The sequence below is a fragment of the Alosa pseudoharengus genome, unplaced genomic scaffold, assembly GCF_046254945.1.
Source record: "Alosa pseudoharengus isolate Yale_2024_CS ecotype anadromous, Long Island Sound unplaced genomic scaffold, YU_APseudo_1.1 YU_APseudo_1.1_scf_9, whole genome shotgun sequence".
NCBI classification, from domain to species: Eukaryota; Metazoa; Chordata; class Actinopteri; order Clupeiformes; family Clupeidae; genus Alosa; species Alosa pseudoharengus.
Genome location: NW_027468881.1, coordinates 472,022 through 485,832, shown reverse-complemented (window position 1 = coordinate 485,832; position 13,811 = coordinate 472,022). Strand labels below are relative to the sequence as shown.

Sequence of the window (13,811 nt, the reverse complement as noted above, 5' to 3'; positions counted from 1 at the left end):
ATTTTAACCAATGTAAATATACCTAGTGTGTCGATACGTTATATTGCCAAAAGTATTGGTTCACCTGCCTTGACTCGCATATGTACTTAAGTGACATCCCATTCTTAATCCATAGGGTTTAATATGACATTGGTCCACCCTTTGCAGCTATAGCAGCTTCAACTCTTCTGGGAAGGCTTTCCACAAGGTTTAGGAGTGTGTTTATGGGAATACACTTGTGGGAACTATTCTTCCAGAAGCGCATTTGTGAGGTCACACAATGATGTTGGATGAGAAGGCCTGTGGCCGGTTACACAAAGCACCTTAAGTTTTTTCTGACATTGACCCTAAATTGACCCTTAAGGCTTAATTTCTCCTTAGGTAAGGGAGGGGGTGTTGCACAGAATACCTTAAATGGTTTCCTTAGTTAAGGAAAAACATTAAGGGATTTACTGCATTGAAAGGAATTTTCCGGCACGAAAATTCTATAGTTTCCACGGAAATTGTTCAACAGCTGTAACTAGCTGCCGTTGCCGCGATGCCGTCAGTTATCCCATCGAAATAAGTAAATCTGATCTTATCATTCATCTTACCTTAATAATATTCGTGGAAATTATCCAGGTAGCAAGTAAAGCATGTTACAGTATATACATAAACTGAACAATACTAGCTGGCAAGTTAGAGATGATCCTGACTGTCATCAGTGCACCAAAACAAACTTTTTTGTTAACGTTTTGCCTAGCGAACCAAACCCAAGCTCATAGGCTAACAAGACATCCACATGAATTGTTAATGTTCAGGCCTACAGAAAGCCTACGTAAACCACACAATAACAATACGGTATGTTTCTGACAGAGTGAGTTCTACTTGACAGAGTAAGCATATTAACGGAGGTTTTATTTTGAATTGTCAAAAGTAGTTAATAGCCTATACTTCATTTATCAGCATCATATGGTTAAGGTAGAGTCAGATGTCCCTTAGGTTTTTCCCCTTAGTTACTACTAGGCTACTGGTCGTTTGTGCAACAGTTTAAGGGATTTCTTACAAGATAAGGACAAAACCTTAAATACTTAAGGGAAAATGTTAAGGAAACCTTAAGGAGAATACTTAAGGGAGTTTGTGTAACCGGTTTTATTTTAAGGGACCCTTAAATCAGATTTTAAGGGAAAAACTTAACTTGAGGTGCTTTGTGCAACCGGCCATTGGCTCTCAGTCTCCGCTCTAGTTCATCCCAAAGGTGTTCTATAGGGTTGAGGTCAGGACTCCGGTGTTCTATAGGGTGCAGGCCAGTCAAGTTCTTCCACACTATGTCAGTATGTCAGAAACTATGTCAGTTTCTTGAAACATTGCAAGCAGTCCCATTCCCAGACGTGAATGTCAGCATCCTTAGGCAGACGTGCAGACCCACCTGCTGTGGGTACCTGAGTATGTCTCCTGTGAAAACAACATCTGATGACTGCTTCACAAATATTAAACAGTTCATTCTAACTCCTTGTTTGAAACATTAGATTTAGATAGATATTTCTTACAGATAATGATTATTGCTTTGTTTTACTGAAATATTCCTTGTTCACAAACAAGGTACCCCAGTGCCTTTAAAAAAATTGCAAATTCAAATTGCTTTATGGAAGTGCTGCTACCTAGCTTGTGCACACTCCCTCACAGTGCTGAATGGTGACATGCACAACACTTGCATAAATTTGAACTACTTTCACTAAAGTGCCCTCGTGTGTTGCGCACCCTCTGCCATTTATACTAGATGCTTTACACTGAAACCAGTGGCAGTCATAGCTTGTTTAACGTCTTGAAATGTTTTTGGAGGAATAATAAAGAATGTGTGACAAACGTTATTGACGGTTCTGTTTGAATTTCCGTAGTGAGGTAGCCTAATAGTCAAGTTATTGGAGTTTAGCCAATGTGTCTGCTAAATACAATAGCCCCCATAGCAGAGTCAATAGACACCTGCATGTATGATGTAACATGACCTAACAATGTTAAATGATAATGGGTAAAACTTTATTTCGGTCAGCATGCTGTTGGCTTGTTGGATCAAACCCACTAATTAAATGTATGCTATTTTGCACGCTAAAATCTGATTCATCACAAGTAAATACAATAAAGAATGGGAACGTAAGTTGAATAAGTATATTCTTAGTTGTAATATTTCTGTATGTCCTGGAGGTCGACCTCAGTGAGAAATACCTGTTAAGCAGTGGTTAAAGTGGAATTTGGCAGGTGGGGGAACCCTGAAATCCAGTGTCTGTGCAATGGGGAAAAATGATTGACCCTTGGACAACATATTGAGTATCGTGGTGTAGCAATACTTTTTTTAACAAGAATGGCTAGTTTCTTGGTCACCCCTGTCAGTCAAAATAGCCCCCATATTGATTTGTACCTGGGGTGTCACTAGACCTGAACTGCACTGGGACACAAGCCCCCATAGTGGGGTCTGGGGGCATGGTCCCCCGTACGAAAATTTTGTATATTTTAACATTTAACTTAGGGCTGTCAAAATAACACGTTAATTTTGATTAATTAATTACAGAAATATTAACGCATTTAGAAAATTAACTGATTAATCGCATTTCATAGAGACATTTGACACAGTCTGGCTATAGTGACAGAGACGAGAAAGCACTGCTTACTGCTTTGAATGAAACATTTAGCCTAGGCTACCTTTTAAAAAGAACGACAAATTTACCATTTCTGCAGTAAGGAATTTCCGTTGCCTACCATAGGAGTTCGTCAAGTTTGAAGTATCACCTGAATGCAATACGGAGGTAGAAGTTAGCAGCACATCTCTTGATGATAATAATGGTATCCGCCAGCCTGGTCAAAGTTAACTTTGCTGACGTAGCCTATTATTTGCTGAGCTGACCCTATGACCGACTAACTAACTAACCGACAAACTCCCTTACTAAATTGTCTGCATTTGTTGCACACTTGAAACAAAATGTCTTCAAAAGTATGTTGAAAGTGGTTACATATATTTCCATTCCAATAACATTACATTTCCGTTTGCACATAGGCTATGCTGCTTTTCTTTGTCTCGTTTTCCTACTGTTTAGTTTTTCTACTCAAACTTCTGCTCCATTTCTTATCCTGGACTGCCACCTACTGGATAGAAAAGGCAACAACCTATTAATTATGTGAATAAAAATGTACAACATGTTTGAATGGCCAAAAAAGGATAAATCAGGGGGGGTATATCACATTTTATCTTGATGTTGGGGGTAGCCTACTCTGCACATGACATTGACAGTGAGTGGTAACTTCAGTCATTTGCATTTATCATGCTAAAAATCTGATACCAGGCGCTATGCTGATGCCTGAGTCAAAGGGACAATTATAATAAAAGAGAGAGATGTTGAACGTTAAAGCCTATAATGTTGGTTTGGCTCTTCATTGATTCACTCATCTGCCAAAATTGTTGTTAAGATATGTTCATAGCAAAAAATTGATGCATGCGATTAATTTAGATTAATTAATCACAGAATATGTAATTATGGGATAAACGATTATTTTTTAAACAATTAATCTAGCGATTATTTTTTCGATGCATCGATTAATCTAACGATTCATTTTTTCAGTCCGATTCGATTTTGATTCGATTATCGATTATCTCCCCATTAATTGACTAATAGCAATTTATACATGTTGATTTACATATCTGAATGAAAAAACATGAATTCCTTTGCATTAATAACATTGCAATATATGAATAACATTGCAATATATGTTTATTGCTCTTTAAATTCCAAAATAAAAGACTATACAAGTGCAAAGTAATGCATTCTTAGTCAGAGGTAGCATTCAATAAAGTTCAGTAGTGTATAGGTCTAATTGAGTGCCTGTCACTTTAAGACGTTCGTGAGGGAACCCTTGCAATTGTAAACACAGTTAAAAGGCTGCTGATGTGTGGATGCAATTCATAACGTAGTTAGTTCAAATAATGGTTCGTACTTCTCCTTGGGACAAACACTTTTCAGTCTTGGATAACACTTTTCCATTTACATCGGGATTTTGCAAACATTCAGTGTCAGAGTCAATAAAGTGAGCCCTGCATGAGTAACGAAATTGACAAGCAGCTGTAAGTAAGCATGTAAAACTCAACATCCAAACAGTATTCCAACGTTAGCTTTGAGATACTGCTTGATTGCATAACTTAACTTAGTTTAGTCTCCTCAATGTACTATGTTGTGATAAGACCTTAGCAGAGTTAACTTTAATGCAGCAGTTTTGAACAAATTTGCGAAGCATGGTCACGATGCTAAGCGGATTTAATAGCAATTTAGCCCACAGTGTTCTATGCAGTGCTTCTATGTGGCAACAACAATCCTTCAACAATCGTGAATATTTTGTTCAATGCACATGCAGAGGAGGGGCAGCGGGCTTGTTACGAGAGAGAGCGGGCGGGGCAAGGAAAGGCTGCGTGCGTAAAAAGTGCAGCTTAATGAAATTATTTTATCATATCTTTAATTTAAATAGTACAACATAGAACATCAATGTGTTGTGGCCGGTTTTGATTTTGCTGCGCCCAGCCACAGATTAGTCAACGTATGGGAAACACTGAAGGTGTAAAAGTAAAAATATTTAGCGGCACGCGTTATGCTTGACGAATCGACGCGCATATTTTGCGTCGACGTATTTTTTGCATCGACGTCATCGATTACGTCGACGCGTTGTCCCAGCCCTATATGTAATTAATTATATTCCTTTTTCATTCTGGGCTACCCATCTGTGAAAGTATGATTTTTTTCCCTTCATATTTTTTGTATTAATGTCACTAGGAAGCGTGCCAGTAGAAATATATATTCATATCTGTTTAGGTGGGATTGTCTGTAATCTGACAATATATGAACCATGATGGTGGGATAATCTGGCTAAACAATTTACAAACATGTATGCAGGCTACTGACATAAATAGTTTACATTTCAGCCCAAAAGTTGGAGACCATGTAGAAATTTGTTGCAATTTCAAAACCGGATTACTCTGGAACCGATTATTGTACAGAGGCATGCTTTATATCTTCATATTTGGTAGGGGTTGCTGTTTATTGTGATATATCAGTGTTTCCCATACATTGACTTATTTGTGGCGGCCCACCACAATATCAACATTGACCACCACACAATGATTTTCCAGGTTGAACTAAATTGTGCTTAAATCTGGTTAGCATCATAACCACGCTGTGCTAACTGTTGTATTCAAGTTAATTCTGCAAACCAACCGCCACAAATGGAATTCAATTCTGTGGGAAACACTGTGGTTTGCCATGTGTTGAGCGAAGAGTTTGTGAGATATTTTACCAAGAGTAATGGGTGTGCAGAATTCAGATTAGTTCAATGTTAATTTTCTCGCAAAACATTTATTACATTTACATTACATTACATTACATTTGGCTGACGCATTTTTAGCCAAAGCGACTAACAACATGGTAAACAGTTTAAGTTTAGAGCAATTCTCAACAATATTAGGACAATTTAAAAAAACATTAGAGTACAGTAAGAATAAGTGCATCAGTGAGTGCTGTTTTTAACAGTTACGTGTCAGTTTAAGACGGCTGGTGAGTGCTAGGATCGATCAGCAAGACTTGTTGTAAGTGTTGCTATGAGAGGAGATGTTCTCTAAAGAGCTGGGTCTTCAGGAGTTTTTTGAAAATGGAGAGGGATGTCCCTGCCCTTGTAGGAACTGGCAGTGTGTTCCACCAGCGAGGAACAACAGATGAGAAAAGTTTTGATTGGCCTGAGCGTACCGGAGGTAGAGCTAGACGTCGTTCGTCTGAGGAGCGCAGCGGTCTGGAGGTAGCGTATGTCTGTATGAAGGCATTCAAGTAGGTGGGAGCAGAACCGGAGACTACTTTGTAGGCAAGCGTTAGAGCCTTGAATTTGATGCGGGCCGCCATAGGTAGCCAATGTAGCTGGATGAGTAGCGGGGTAACATGTGCCCTCTTGGGTTGGTTGTAGACCAGGCGCGCTGCCGCGTTCTGGATCATCTGAAGTGGTTTCACTGCGCAGGCTGGGAGACCTGTCAGGAGGGCGTTGCAGTAGTCGAGTCGTGAGATGACTATTGCCTGAACCAGAAGTTGGGTGGCATCTTGAGTTAAGTAAGTCCTGATTTTCCGTATATTGTAGAGTGCGAAACGGCATGACCGGGCGACTGAGGCAACATGATCTGAGAAGTTTAGTTGGTTGTCGAGAACAACTCCTAGATTTCTTGCAGTCCTGGTAGGTGAAACAGACAGAGAGTCAAATTTGATGTTGATGTCGTGGTGTATGGTAGGTTTAGCTGGGAGGACCAGCAGTTCAGTCTTTGAGAGGTTCAGCTGGAGGTGGTGTGCCTTCATCCATGTAGCTATGTCTGAGAGGCAATCCGAGATCCGTGCTGAAACCAAGGGGTCATCAGGTGGAAAGGACAGATAGAGCTGTGTGTCGTCTGCATAGCAGTGGTATGAGAAGCCATGCGAACGGATAATCTGTCCCAAGGAGGTGGTGTAGATAGCAAAGAGAAGGGGGCCCAGTACTGAGCCCTGGGGGACCCCTGTGGTGAGATGGTGAGGTGCAGATAGCTGACCAAGCCATGATACGTTAAACGAGCGTCCTGTGAGGTAGGATTCAAACCAGGAGAGAGCAGAACCGGAGATTCCCATGTTAGCGAGTATAGAGAGAAGGATGCGGTGATTAACCGTGTCAAAGGCAGCCGATAAGTCAAGCAGAATGAGTACTGATGACCGAGCGGTCGCCCTGGCTTCTTTTAAGGCTTCTGTTACAGACAGCAGAGCCGTTTCGGTAGAGTGGCCGCTTTTGAACCCAGACTGATTTGGATCCAGAAGGTTGTTCTGTGAAAGGAAGTCAGAGACCTGTTTGGAGACTGCTCGTTCAATGCCTTTGGATAAGAAAGGCAGGAGTGAGACAGGGCGGTAGTTCTCGACTTGAGCAGGGTTGAGAGAAGCTTTCTTAAGTAACGGTGTTACCCGGGCCGTTTTGAACGCTGTTGGAAATGTGCCGGAGGTTAGCGATGCATTGATCACGTGTGTGATAGCTGGTGCGATGGTCGGGCTGATGGACTGAAGTAGGCTCGTAGGTATAGGGTCCAGCGAGCATGTGGTAGGACGGCTGCATGTCAGGAGTCTAGATACTTCATTCTCGGAGAGAGGCGTGAATGCTGAAAAAGATGATCTAGCAGTCCCTAGAGGTTGTAGGAGTGTGGTATCTGAGTCCGATGCGTTGAGTGGGCATGTAGAGAATTGACCGCTGATTGCCGCCACTTTGTTTGTAAAAAATGAGGCGAGGGTATCTGCAGTAAGGCTGGATGGAGGAGGAGGCATCTGAGGGTTGAGTAGCGATTTGAAGGTTGAAAAAAGTTTTCGAGTGTCTGTAGCACTGTTGATTTTGTCATTGTAGAAAGCCGTCTTAGCAGCAGTGATGCTGGCTGAGAAGGAGGCCAGGAGTGTCTGGTAGTTTTTGAGGTCATCAGTTAGTTTGGATTTGTGCCATTTCCTCTCCGCGGCTCTGAGTCTGGTGCGCTGCGATCGGAGGGTATCATTTAGCCATGGATGAGAGTGTTTGGATCGAGCTGGCCTTGTGGTAAGAGGGCACAGCTCGTCTAGACACGAGCTCAGTGTGGAGCAGAGCGAGTCTGTGGCCTCATTAACCTCCAGAGAGGAGAAGGTGTTGAGTGGAGGTAGACCGGAGGCAACCACAAAGGAAAAGTGCGTTGGAGACAGGTTCCGGATGTTGCGGCGGAACGTGACCATCGGCTGAGGAGCCGGAGACTGTTCTGTCAGGCTGACGTTGAACCGGATGAAGAAGTGGTCAGAAAGATGGAGAGGCGTCACCGTGAGGGTGTCTGTGCTGCAGTTCCGAGTGAAGATCAAGTCAAGCTCTTTGCCAGCTTTGTGTGTCGGTGGGCTTTGAACCAGTTTGAGGTCGAAGGAGTGGATCAGGGCCAGAAAGTCCGCTGAGCCTGGGGCATCTAAGTGGATGTTGATATCGCCGAGAAGAAGAAGCGGACAGTCATGCTCAGGGATGGAGGACAGCAGAGTGTCAAGTTCATCCAAAAAGTCGCCTAGTTGGCCTGGAGGGCGGTAGATGACCAGCACGTAGAGTTTTGCTGGGGCGATCACTGTGATGGCATGGAATTCGAATGAGACATATTTGTTTGAAGGCAGTAGCGGGGTGAATTTCCATTTGTTGGAGATCAGCAGGCCCGTCCCACCTCCTCGTCCAGATGGAGATTTATCAGAGCAACTTGCCGCTAATTCGTTTTTTAATTTTGAAAGCTTAGATTCCGCTCACTCATGTGATCGGTTTCCTTTGTGGACAGACTGTGTGACATTAACATTACCGATGTGTTTTCCAATTAGGAAACACATATTAGGGTCATTCTATAATTCGGGGTACATTTCAAGTGTACAGAGAAACCAAAAAAATGTAATGAGTTTTTATCATTAAACTTTTGTATAGTCATAGAACACACTTCAAAGTTAACATGACAAGTATTTGCTGAGCTTAAACCTGTAAGACTTCAAGCATTTATTTGAAAAAAATATGTAATAACAGAAAAATCTGTCAACTCTGTTAGAGACAAACTCAATAAATTATATATATTTAGCAAATACATTTTTAAATGATGCCTTCCCTAAGATAACCTTTGTCTCTACAGTCACTGTGGCAACTTTGAATTTGATAAGATTGCTACTTTTTGTCTTGAAAAAACCCCAACACATTCCACTGGCAGGTTTCCAAGAGGTGCATATTTTCTAAAAAAAAAAGGTAGCTTTTAAAAAAGAAATCATGTGATAAAAATATAAGTTGTAACGCATCTTCTTATAAATTTGAAACAAAAACAACATATTTAGTCATCATTTTAAGAGCAAAATCTTAAAATAACAGAGTTGACACTCTCATTAAATGCTATTGAAAACAGAGTTGACAGCACATCATTGTACCTCAGTGCCATCATAATCTATGCAGAATTAACACAGAGTTGATGATAACAGAGTTGACATTTTCCATCATTTTGTGGCTTAGCTCCACATCCTAACCTCAAACTAGTTACTGCATGATATGTATACAATTTAATTATTATTATTATTATTTTTTTAATTGAGTGCGAGTTTCACTCCTATAAAGCAATAACAGAGTTGACAAATAATTAATCTACTGTTGGTGTATCCTCAACATTTTGTTCAAATTAATGAGAGAAGAAGCTTAACATATCTCACTGCCTTTCCAAAGTTTCCTATCAGAGGAATTGACATCTCTCTGTGTAGGCATCATGCTTCATATTCAAAGTCTGTGTGGATTTTAAGCAGTTTTATAACAGAGTTGAAGAACTTTGAGACGGACCAAAATGATATATTTTTTAAACTTAAATCTTGCATAATACAGAAAATAGACATTGTATATAACTGATGTTATAACAGTTATTAGTAAATTAATCTCCAAAAAATAGATTGTTAGAATTGATAACATCATGTTTAGTCAAGTTGAATGCATGACTCTGTAGTCAGAGACAGTCAATAATATGGGGTGTAGAAGTAATTTAGTTAATGTTTTGTGGATAAATTGGGTCTAAAATAAATATAAAGCATTGTTATTGGCGAAAGGTGTGTTTTATTGGCATAATTGTTCAAAATTGATTCCATAAAGATGTATTTTTGTAATAATAACTAAATCTTTATCATGGAGACGGGAAATGTACCCCGAATTATAGAATGACCTATTAATGGACAATAGACTAATTTGTCTCTGTTAATATTGACAACTGGAGTGCTAGCCAGCTACCTTACAGTTAGCCTAATGTTCGTCATTGACCAGCTGATGAACAGCTAGAGCCATATACCGCCCTGCATTTGACATGTTTAAATTGTGGAATTTTAACATTAGGCTATTTCACCTTCGACTTTAACTTCCCTCCAACATCTACAGTATGCTATGTGCTCTGGCTAGTAAACTGTAAACACAGCGACTTCATCTGCATGCGTGAACCAACACATGTGCACTCAAATCAGACAGGAGACCCATGAGAACCTAACGTCGGGAAGGGACAACAGGGAGGATAACGGGTGTTAGAGAAGGCGTAGCCTGGGGGTGATATTATATTTTGATTTGTTGAACACCGTGTTCCTGAAGGAGAGGCAGGCTGCAATTTGACGGTAGCCTACACGCGAAAAATTAACTCACCATTTATTTTAACAATATCATTGCGCTATATCGTTGGTATGAAACAATATATTTATTTATTAATTTATCTGAGGTGGGGGAATTGCGTTCCACCCTGTTCCCCCCACTTTAACCCTTGCTGTTAAGATGCTCTTAGCCAGTAATGAGAACTCTGGATCACTTGTAGAGCTACGAGTGTTTTCACGGTGCTCTTAAGCTATGATGGTTTTGGGAAACAGTCAGCAAATCTTAAGACATTCGTAAGAGGGACTTTACGACCATCTTAGGCTCACGATGCTTTCGGGAAACCCAGCCCTGGGTGGTTGCCCATATAGCCATGTGGATATGCCACTGACTCTCTTTCTCTCTCACACACACACATACACATACACACACATACACACACACAGAGACATCAGACACTAATATCAGCAACACAGTTTAATTTAATTAAGAATGCACTCGCCACCGCAACGCTTCAAATATTAGCCAATATTGTAGCTCTTATAAATGGGCCTGATTGTAGTAAGGAGTAAGTGATTACTGAGTTTAAATCAGGCATTTTTTATTAGGCATTTTCTAAACTATCGGTATGGGCATTTATACTGGCCGATAAATATTCTAAAATGAAATAAAGGAAAACCGAATATTGATCCTTAATTTAGATTTCCAGTATTGTCGTTAAGTGGTTTGTCAGACAGCAAGCCAATAGCAGATCTGGCCACAAACCCACATGCACCGATTTCAATAGGCCTTAATCGTGCACTCCAACCTCGCTTGGTAGTTTTTTTTAAGTTTTTTGTGAGTGCGAGTGAGCGAGAGTGAGGTCTGTGGTCTTGGGCATTAGTTGATTTACCTGTTTTTGTGTATGTAATATGTTGTCAAATATGTTTAAACTTAAATAAATATATCTCTTTGTATTAATTTGTCCTGTTATTGACATAATGCGCGTCATTGACAAAATGCGCAACCAGATGTTCGAAGAGTTCGAATATATGTGTGTTTTTTTAGAGGGAATATTTGAACGTCATTTTTGAGCAATTTTGACAGCCCTAGTGTGATCAAAACTTTATCATGGGAGAATGTGTTTACATTGTGTCAAAAATGACGGCCGACATATCGGTTATCGGCTTTTGAAATACTCAAATATCGGCATTGGTATCAACCTTCAAAATCCCATATCGGTTGGGCTCTACTACTGAGACACAACATCCAGTAACTGAGGAATATTATATTCAATTCAAGTTGACTGGGATTCAGTTCCAAACGAATTAATTCAATTTCAAAGTATGGTATGGATGTTTTCTTACTGCGGTTGGAAAACAAGAAATTACTGTTTTTTAGAACTGTCACATTCATGACGTTTATGCTAAATGTTACAACGGTAGGCCTACCGCACGTTTTAATGACTGTGTCAGGTTGTAACAAAGGTAGGCCTAGGTCCTAGGCTAGCCTAGGCCTATATGTCGCTGTTAAGTTAAATTCTGAACAAACTAGAACATCTTTTTTAATTCTTTTTCAACTTTCATGGAGTAAACATGTGTGACTCCTTTCTGGCCAAATTTCACAGCTTTCACGTTTAACAGCTTTGTGTAAATCGAGTTTGAATGGAGAGAACAGAAAAGTCTTACGATTGTGCCAGTTCTCCCCTACTCTCGCATTGTAAACAAATGGAATGTTGGAACATTGCGCTCCCCAACCCAAACGCGAAAGGTCGGGTTTGCTTTATCTTTTGATGATAAGTTTTGAAGTTTTGTTTGGAAAACGGAAGGTTAGCCTACTTAACGTAACATTCTCCGAAAATCAATGTCATAAGATGGTTCATCACATTACACATCATGACATTACACACTACGTGCACACATGTGCAGGTGATGACGGTGACGAGCTCAGATCGCGTATTGCGGTAATGCGGTTACCGTCCCAGCCCTAATTGAAATTCAGTTTTTCAATACAATTGCTCAAATTCAGCAATTCAAATAAAAATACTAAATATTCAGATTCTGTTTGAAGTGGAACAAGTTTTACTCCATAAGATTCTCACTGAAGAACTATACTAATATACACCATCAACAACAAAACTGTATTTTAATGGTCTCTACAGTGAAAGAGTAAAAGTGGTTGGTAGTGTTTTATATTGGATCAAGAGATTGCTCTAAATCTGTAATCAATAACGTTTTTTTTCTTTTCTTTCCTTGCTCAGTGTCCCCTGAATTGTATTTGGAGACTCCTCCACCATTCCTTGTTACATTCTTTGACTCAACAAGGCCCCGGAAGTGGGGCTGTGTCAGTGGCCAACGGGTGGTTAGCAGCTGGCAACCGGCTCCTCCACTTACTCAGCAGCAAAAAAAGAGCATCATGGAGGTAGGAATGAGAGTGGTGCGTGGCATTGACTGGAAGTGGGGCAACCAGGACGAAGGTGAAGGACATGTTGGAACTGTAGTGGAGATCGGTCGACAAGGGAGTACAACAACACCTGACAAGACAGTTGTTGTGCAGTGGGACAACGGGACCCGCACCAACTATCGCACAGGTTACCAAGGTTCCTTCGATCTGCTGCTTTATGACAATGCACAGATAGGTAAGAAAAACAAAGCAAACATGGAAAACAAAGGTTCATACAGTGGGTCCCAGTTAAGTTTGGACAATAAGCGCATGAGACTTTCAGCGGGGGCACGGGAACTTCAATTGATCACGGTAGTTTAAGCTTACACTTAAACAGACAAAACATTCTAATATGAAAATGTAGATGCAATTGTTGTAAAATGGTGCAGCTCCTTTAAGAAAGCCCCGTGCGCAGGGATGGAAAGAGAGAAAGCGAGGGATGTGTGTTAGAACTTAGATGCGTGTGGAAAAAGTAGACGCGCTGTTGAGACTGGAGCGAGTCATTCAAAATAATATTGCATATTCATTCATTGCAACCGCAGCATGCCTGCTTGCCGACGTTCAAACGAAAAAGATATCAAATCACCTTTTGCGTTTGAATCACATCATCACATAGTGAAATTTGCTGACGACACAACTCTGGTGGGTCTCATCACCAAGGGCGACGAGACTCAATACAGGTTGGAGGTCGACCATCTGACCACGTGGTGCAGGGACAACAACCTCCTGCTGAACGTCAGCAAGACCAAAGAGATTGTTGTTGACTTCCGGAGAGGTCACACCCAACACCTGCCACTGACCATCGACGGTGCTGTGGTGGAGAGAGCGAGCAGCACCAAATTCCTGGGGGTGCACATCAGTGAAGACCTCTCCTGGACCACCAACACAGCATCACTGGTGAAGAGAGCTCAGCGCCGCCTGTACTTCCTGCGGAAACTCAGGCGAGCAAGTGCTCCACCAGCCATCATGACCACATTCTACCGAGGCACCATTGAGAGCATCCTCTCCAGCTGTATCGCTGTGTGGGGCGGAAGCTGCACTGAATACAACAGGAAAGCCCTGCAGCGCATAGTGAACACAGCTGGAAGGATTATTGGTGCTTCACTCCCCTCCCTGAAGGACATTTACACCACCCACCTCACCCGCAAGGCGACCAAAATTATGAGTGATGCAAGTCACCCCGCTCACAATCTGTTTGATCTACTGCCCTCTGGGAAGAGGTACAGAAGCCTGCGCTCCCGCACTACCAGACTCACCAACAGCTTCATACACCAAGCTGT

At 41.2% G+C, this 13,811-nt stretch overlaps 1 protein-coding gene across 5 annotated transcripts in view; it reads left to right on the top strand.

Annotated features, from left to right (window-relative positions):
- Window positions 1–13,811, top strand: part of mib2 (MIB E3 ubiquitin protein ligase 2) — a 266,147-nt gene that overhangs the window by 28,525 nt on the left and 223,811 nt on the right. For all 5 annotated transcript variants that reach the window (XM_076276716.1, XM_076276717.1, XM_076276715.1 and 2 more), the window contains one exon: window positions 12,350–12,727. In XM_076276716.1, coding sequence (XP_076132831.1) covers window positions 12,505–12,727 — 223 coding nt within the window. In that variant the 5' untranslated portion in view covers window positions 12,350–12,504. The remainder of the gene's footprint in view (window positions 1–12,349; window positions 12,728–13,811) is intronic.